The sequence below is a fragment of the Lepus europaeus genome, chromosome Y (assembly GCF_033115175.1).
Source record: "Lepus europaeus isolate LE1 chromosome Y, mLepTim1.pri, whole genome shotgun sequence".
Classification (NCBI taxonomy): Eukaryota; Metazoa; Chordata; class Mammalia; order Lagomorpha; family Leporidae; genus Lepus; species Lepus europaeus.
Genome location: NC_084851.1, coordinates 1,700,340 through 1,708,236, shown reverse-complemented (window position 1 = coordinate 1,708,236; position 7,897 = coordinate 1,700,340). Strand labels below are relative to the sequence as shown.

At 49.5% G+C, this 7,897-nt stretch overlaps 1 protein-coding gene across 1 annotated transcript; it reads right to left on the bottom strand.

The window, feature by feature from the left end:
- Positions 1-4,581: 4,581 nt before the first annotated feature.
- On the bottom strand, positions 4,582-6,308 carry LOC133753980 (female-specific lacrimal gland protein-like). The gene is made up of 6 exons (XM_062184619.1): positions 6,210-6,308; positions 5,992-6,131; positions 5,472-5,542; positions 5,074-5,184; positions 4,682-4,783; positions 4,582-4,598 (listed from the first exon to the last, which is right to left on the bottom strand). The coding sequence occupies exons 1-6, from the start codon at positions 6,306-6,308 to the stop codon at positions 4,582-4,584; spliced, it is 540 nt and encodes a 179-aa protein (XP_062040603.1).
- Positions 6,309-7,897: the final 1,589 nt, after the last annotated feature.

Sequence of the window (7,897 nt, the reverse complement as noted above, 5' to 3'; positions counted from 1 at the left end):
TGATCTGGTTCCAGACAGGGATGCCCACTCTCACCAATGCTCCTCAATATAGTTCTGGAAGTTTTAGCCAGAGCTATTAGGCAGGAAAAAGAAATTAAAGTGATTCTAATTGGGAAGGTAGAACTCAAACTATCCCTCTTTGCAGGTGATATGATTCTTTATTTAGAGGATCCAAAGAACTCTACTAAGAGACTGCTGGAACTCATAGAAGAGTTTGGCAAAGTAGCGGGATATAAAATCAATGCACAAAAATCAACAGCCTTTGTATACACAGGCAATGCCACAGCTGAGGAAGAACTTCTAAGATCAATCCCATTCACAATAGCCACAAAAACAATCAAATACCTTGGAATACACTTACCCAAGGACGTTAAAGATCTCTACGATGAAAACTACAAAACCTTAAAGAAAGAAATAGAAGAGGATACCAAAAATGGAAAAATCTTCCATGCTCATGGATTGGAAGAATCAACATCATCAAAATGTCCATTCTCCCAAAAGCAATTTACAGATTCAATGCAATTCCAATTAAAATACCAAAGACATTCTTCTCAGATCTGGAAAAAATAATTTTGAAATTCATATGGAGACACAGAAGACCTCGAATAGCTAAAGAAATCTTGTATAACAAAAACAAAGCCGGAGGCATCACAATACCAGATTTCAGGACATACTACAGGGCAGTTGTTATCAAAACAGCATGGTACTGGTACAGAAACAGAAGGATAGACCAATGGAACAGAATAGAAACACCAGAAATCAATCCAAACATCTACAGCCAACTTATATTTGATCAAGGATCTAAAACCAATTCCTGGAGCAAGGACAGTCTATTCAATAAATGGTGCTGGGAAAACTGGATTTCCATTCACAGAAGCTTGAAGCAAGACCCCTGCCTTTCACCTTACACAAAAATTCACTCAACATGGATTAAAGACCTAACTCCACGACCCGACACCATCAAATTATTAGAGAGCATTGGAGAAACCCTGCAAGATATTGGCACTGGCAAAGACTTCTTGGAAAATACCCCCAGAAGCACAGGCAGTCAAGCCAAAATGAACATTTGGGATTGCATCAGATTGAGAAGTTTCTGTACTTCAAAAGAAACAGTCAGGAGACTGAAGAGGTAACTGACAGAATGGGAAAAATATTTGCAAACTACGCAACAGATAAAGGGTTGATAACCAGAATCTACAAACACATCAAGAAAATCCACAACATCAAAACAAACAACCCACGAAGAGATGGGCCAAGGACCTCAATAGAGATTTTCCCAAAGAGGAAATCCAAATGGCCAACAGACACATGAAAAAATGTCCAAGATCACTAGCAATCAGAGAAATGCAAATCAAAACCACAATGAGGTTCCATCTCACCCCGGTGAGAATGGCTCACATTCAGAAATCTACCAACAACAGATGCTGGAGAGGATGTGGGGAAAAAGGGACACTCACCCACTGTTGGTGGGAATGCAAACTGGTTCAGCCACTATGGAAGTCTGTCTGGAGATTCCTCAGAAACCTGAACATAACCCTACCATACAACCCAGCCATCCCACTCCTTGGAATTTGCCCAAAGGAAATTAAATTGGCAAACAAAAAGCTGTCTGCACCTTCATGTTTATTGCAGCTCAACTCACAATAGCTAAGACCTGGAACCAACCCAAATGCCCATCGACAGTAGACTGGATAAAGAAATTATGGGACATGTACTCCATAGAATACTATACAGCAGTCAAAAATTATGAAACCCGGTCATTTGCAACAAAATGGAGGAATCTGGAAAACATCATGCTGAGTGAATTAAGCCATTCCCAAAGGAACAAATATCATATATTCTCCCTGATCGGCGACAACTAACTGAGCACAAAGGAGAAACCTATTGAAGTGAAATGGACACTGTGAGAAACAGTGAGTTGATCAGCTCTCGTCCTGACTGTTGATGTACAATGCAATACTTTATCCATTTTAGTATTTTTTTCTGTTCTACTTAATACTATCCATTGAACTCTGTAATTAATACACAGTTATTTTTAAGTGTTGAAACTTAACTGAAAAGGGATCTCTGTAAAATAAGAGTGGGAATCAAAGAGGGAGGAGATGTACAATTTGGGACATGCTCAATCGGACTTGCCCCAAATGCTTGAGTTAGAAATGTTCCAGGGGATTCCAATACAATCCATCGAGGCGGCATGGACCAATGCCATCTCACTAGTCCAAGTGATCAATTTCAGTTCACAAATGGTCACACTGATAGGTCAAAGAGTCAAAGGGATCACACAAACAAGACTAACTAGTGTCTGCTAATACTAACTGATAGAATCAAAAAGGGAGAGAATGATCCAACATAGGAAGTGGGAGACACAGCAGACTCATAGATGGCAGATGTCCTAAACAACACTCTGGCCTCAGAATCAGCCCTTAAGGCATTCGGATCTGGCTGAAGTGCCATGAGAGTGTTTCAGACATGGAAATCCAAGACACTCTGGCAAAAAAATGACCTAAATGAAAGATCTCTGTGAGATCCCAGTAGAAAGAAGTGGCCTTCAAAGAGGGAGATACCCTTCTCTGAAGGGAGGAGAGAACTTCCACTTTGACTATGACCCTGTCTGAATAAGATTGAAGTCGGCAACTCAAAAGGTTTCCATAGCCTTGGCAGCTCATGACTAGAGCCTAGGGAGATTACTGACGCCATAAACAAGAGTGTCAATTTGTTAGGCCAACAACAGCGGTCACTGTGTACTTACTCCTCATGAAACCAAATGAGGACCTCCATCCCGGTCTCTCACAATGATATAACCAGTTCACATGGGTCCTGCGCCCACTCCATGTCCTCCATCAGGGTCTCTCACAAAGATAGCATAGGTACAAAAAGGTGATGTCCCCATCCCAGTCCATCCACCCGGGTCTCTCAAGGATGTAACAGGGGCTCAGGGGCCCTGAGCCCATCCCAGGTCCTCCATTGGGGTCTCTCACAAGAATATAATAGGTGCACAGGGGCCTGAGCCCACCACAGAACCTCCATCCAGATCTCTCACAAGGATACAACAGGTGCACCGGGACTTGAGGAACCCCCAGGATATCCATCTGGTTCTCTCACTAGTATATAACAGTTGCACAGGGACCTAAACCCATCACAGGACCTCCATCTGGGTGTCTCACAAGGATGTAACAGTTGCACGGGGGCCCTCAACCCGTCCAAGGTCTCCATCCGGGCCTCTCAGTAGGATATAACAGGTGCACAGTGACTTGAGAAAGCTTCAGGACCTCCATCCAGGTCTCTCAGAAGAATATTATGTGTACAGGGCCTTGAACCCATCACAGGACCTCTATCCGGGTCTCTCACAGGGATATGACTAGAGCACGGGGGCCCTGAGAAAACCCCAGGACCTCTATCAGGACTCTCACAAGAATATAACAGGTGCATAGGGCCCTGAGCCCACCCCAGTTCCTCCATCCAAGTCTCTCACAAGGATAGAGCAGGTGCATGGGGATTTGAGAAAAACCCAAGGCCTCCATCAGGGTTTCTCACAAGGATATACTACATGCTGGGGACTTGAGAAACCGCCATGACCTCCATCTGCATCCCAAGGATACAACAGGAACACAGGATCCCTGAGCCCACACCAGGTCCTCCATCTGGGTCTCTCACAAGGATATAACGAGTGCAAAGGGGTGATGAGTGCATCCAAGAACAACCACCCGGGTCTTCTCAAGGATATAACTGGGGCACAGGGGCCCTGAGCCCATAGCAGGACCTCCATCCGGGTCTCTCACAAACGTAACAGGTACACAGGACCCTGAGCCCACCCCACTTCTTCCATCCGGGTCTCTCATAAAGATATAACAGGTGCAATGGGTGATGTACCCAACCCGGGACCTCCACCCGGGTCTTTCACAAGGATGTAACAGGTCCACAGGAGCCCTGAGCCCATCCCAGGTCCTACATATGGGCCTTTCACAAGCACATAACAGGTGTATGGGGCTCTGAGACAATCCCCAGACATCAATCCGGGTCACTCACAAGGATATAACAGGTGCACAGGGGCCCTGGAGACCCGGATGGAGCCCTGGGGACCTGGATGGAGCCCTGGGGACCCGATGGCGAGTGACTGACAGCCAGTGGGGACTGGAAGAACCCACCCAGTGCCACTCAGGGCTGATTGACAGCCATCAGAAGACCACAGAGCCCACCCCCTGTCACTCAAGGGTGACTGACAGTGTAGGGAGACCCGGAAGTGCTCCTCGGTCCCCTCACCAGCTCGCTCTGCCTGTCAATCAAATAAGAAAAATATTTTAAACAACTGGGTCCATGCTGGGGACGAGTATATTTCAACAGCAGGAAGCAGAGGGAGCCAGAGATGAACAACTGTGGAACGTTCTGAAGCATTCTAGAACATTCTGGAACAATCCAGACCATCCCGGAACATTTCAGAACATTCTGGAACATTCCGGAGCATACTAGCACATTTTCCGGTGGGAGGAGACGCTGAGGCGAGCAGGGGCAGAAATCATCTGAAGGGCGGGGCGGTTCTGGAATGTTCTAGAATGTTCTGAACCTTCTCCAAGGCAGGCGTCCTCAGGGTGGGCAGGTGTCTGTTGGAGAGACAGGAAAGCCGAGTCAGAAGGGGAAAGCCGAGTCAGCGCCGGGTCAGCCCGGAAGCCCCCGGAAGCCTCACCCGTGTCGGCCACGCGCAGGATATTCTCCCGCGGGATCCCGTACTGCTCTGTGAGCTCCGTGTAGCGCCCCAGCGACTCGTTGTCTGTGAATGGCGCTCTCACTGTGGCAAGAGTGTGTACGCTCGCTTTAGTGGGTGCTGACTGCATACGCTCACCCCCTCTAGTGGGCACCGACTGTACACACTAGCATTAGTGGGCGCCAACTCTGTATGCCCACCATGTCTAGCGGGCACCAACTGTATACACTCACTTTATCCAGTGGGCACCGACTGTATATGCCTGGCCATGCAGCCCCCCTTCCCCTGTATACAGTTGAGGTCAGACTCTTGGGTCATGGTGCGTGTTCCTAGCGGGTGCCGGCAGTACACATATGTACATGAGGGGGGCTCACCAAAAAGGAAGCTGACGCGGGTGGCGGTGCCGTCGGGCCTCACGTTATTGTTGATGACGATAAGGCTGTCGGGGTCCCTCCCCACGAGCTGGAAGTAGTTCTGGCCCTCGACTGTAGGGAGAGAGGTGGGTGTGCGGGATATGCCAGTGCATGCTGGGACATTCTGGGATTGTCTGAAACATAACTGGAACATTCTGGAAAATTCTAGCACATTCTGGAACATTCTAGAACATCGAGGAACTGTCTGGAGCATTCTGGACATTGTGCAACATCCTGGCACATTTCTGGGAACATTACGGAACATTCTGGGACATTCAGGACACTCCCCCAGGGCCTGTTAGACAGTTCCCTGGGGTCATCTGGAATTGTCTGGAACATCCGGAACGTTCTGTACTCACAGTCAGCAGTGTAGATGCCGTCTGCGTTCTTCCGGGCCACGACCGTGTGTGGAGTGCAGACCCTGTTCTTCCTGAATAAGAGACCAGGAACATGGCCGCTCGCTGTGGGCTCCACTGCTCCTGTCTGCTCTCCCTCTGGGCTTGCCTGGTTCCCCCTGGCCTGCTCTTTGACTCTGGGATCTGTCTGCTCTCAGCTCCATGACTCCCCTCTGCCCGCCTGCTCTCTGACTCTGGGCTCGATGACTCCTGTCTGCTCTCTCTCCCTATGCTCGCCTGGTCCCCCCTGGCCTGCTCTTTGACTCTGGGATCGGCTATCCCTGTCTGCTCTCTCCCAGCTCCGTGACTCCCCTCTAGCCCGCCTGCTCTCTGACTCTGGGCTCGATGACTCCTGTCTGCTCTCTCGCTCTCTCTGGGATCTCTGGGCTTGGCTGCTCCTGGCTTCCCTGTTCTCTGGGCTCGATTGCTCCCCCTGGCTCTCTGTCTCTGGCCTCTCCTGTCTGCCCTGGCCCCGCCCCCTCACCTGACATAGAAGAAGACGTTCAGGGCGTTGCAGTCCTCCTGGCACTCAATATGGCGGAGCAGCATGCGGTGCGGCCCCCCTTCCTGGACCTGTTCCAGGTTGTCGGCGGCAATGGCGAAGGTGCGCCAGGGCCCCGAGATCTGGGAGGCGAAGAAATGACGCGAATGAATGATATGGCCACAGACACAGCGCGAGTGCGTGATGTGAAGTCAGGATACCTGGGCGGGGTCGACGTCGGCGCAGGCCACGGCCAACGCGAGGGCGAGGAGGAGAGCCTTCGTCACCGTCGTCATCTTCATCGCCATCGTCTTCATCATTGTCCGAGCTGGCGGGGACCGGGCGTCTATTTATTGCCGGGGCTGGGGGCGCAGTGGGCGGGGCCAAGGTTGTGCAAACATCCTGGTTGGCGCCAGGGACATTCTGGAACATTCCGGGAGCTTCCAGGAAATTCGGGGAGATTCCTTCATGGGTTCTTGGGGTTTGGAATTTTCCAGATCGCCTGGTGGGTATTTCCAGGATTCTAGAATGTTCTAGAATGCCCAGGGAATGTCCTTGGCATTTCGAGGAATTTTGTAGAACGTTCTAAATATTCTTAGGATGCTTTCCAGAGCTCCTGGTGAGCGTCCTGGGGCCTTACACTGTTCCAGAAGACACCGGAGGAGGACAATCTCAGCATTTCCTAGAATTTTCCAGAATGTTCTAGAATGTTTCCAGAATGCCCGGTGTGTGTCCTCGGGGCCTTAGACTATTCTAGAGCACGTGGTCTTGGAGTGTTCCAGAATACTGGTGCATGTCTTAGAATTTTCTAGAATGTTCATGATGTCCTGGAATGCTTGGTGAGTGTCTTTGTGGTCTTGAAATTTTGTAGAATGGTCTAGCATGTTGTAGAGCACCAGGCGAGCGTCCTGTGGGTCTGAGAACCTCCGCCAATGTGCTGGAAATTTCCACAGCCCTGGTGGGCTCAGGACGTCCCAGTGCAGTCACAAACCTGGCCACCCCACTGTGTGCCCTGGGTAAATGTCAGCCAGCTTGGGCGTGGCACCAGGATGCCCGTCATGCCCAGCCAGGAACTTTCCACTCAGACCTGTGTCCCGGAATCCCCCCAGACTCACTTAGTGATGTTTTGGAACATTCTGGAACATTCTAGAACACCTTGGAAAATCCTAGGGTATCCTGGAACATTCTAGAATGTCCTAGAATGTTCCAGAATCGGGGTTTTTCTTTTCAGCTTTTTTCATGCCCAGGCACCCATACGCGACCTTGAGAGCTCCAGGGAGGTCACTCCGATCTCTGTATCAGTGGAAAAACTGACTTGGACCGGTTCTGCATTGTGCAATCCTTTAATCCCATTTTCTGCTCCACTCACTCCAGGAGTCAGGCAGGCTCTGGCCAGAACAAACTGGCCAGGATAAGCGTGGCAGTGTGCACAGGGCCCCCATGAGACCATGCAGCATGAAATCGGGAAGATTCTACGGTGTTTCTGGCTCCTGGAATGTTCCACAATGTTTCTCCAGAAGTCTCTGGAAAGGTCTAGAACATTCTTGTGTCTGCCAGGAGATCCTTTTTTTCTTAGAGAAAATGTCAAAATATCACCAAAAATGAGCTTTCCATAAAACAAAATTAGAAAGCACAGTCCCAGAATTTTCTAAAAAAGCTTAAAAATGACAAAAATGAGCACCTTACTTTCTAGTTCCGTTACTTTCATCCAGCCCATCTCTTCTACTCTTATCCACTTCTCAACAGACTACATTTTCCTGTAGCCAGAACCCCACTCCTTTAGCTCCCTTGCCTGCCACTGACTGTACTGGGAGCCTGTCAGTTAACACCTGGAAACCCCCACCTCCTTGGCTCTGCTGCTACCCTAACGGGACCCGGAACCTGTCAGTCTGTGACGGGAACCCCACCC

Excerpts from the sequence above, each read along its gene's own strand:
- LOC133753980 (XM_062184619.1), bottom strand. The coding sequence starts at position 6,308 with ATGATGAAGACGATGGCGATGAAGATGACGACGGTGACGAAGGCTCTC. Across the intron at positions 6,132-6,209 it reads CCGACGTCGACCCCGCCCAG|ATCTCGGGGCCCTGGCGCAC; the intron begins GTATCCTGACTT and ends TTCGCCTCCCAG. Across the intron at positions 4,784-5,073 it reads CCGCGTCAGCTTCCTTTTTG|TGAGAGCGCCATTCACAGAC; the intron begins GTGAGCCCCCCT and ends CTCTTGCCACAG.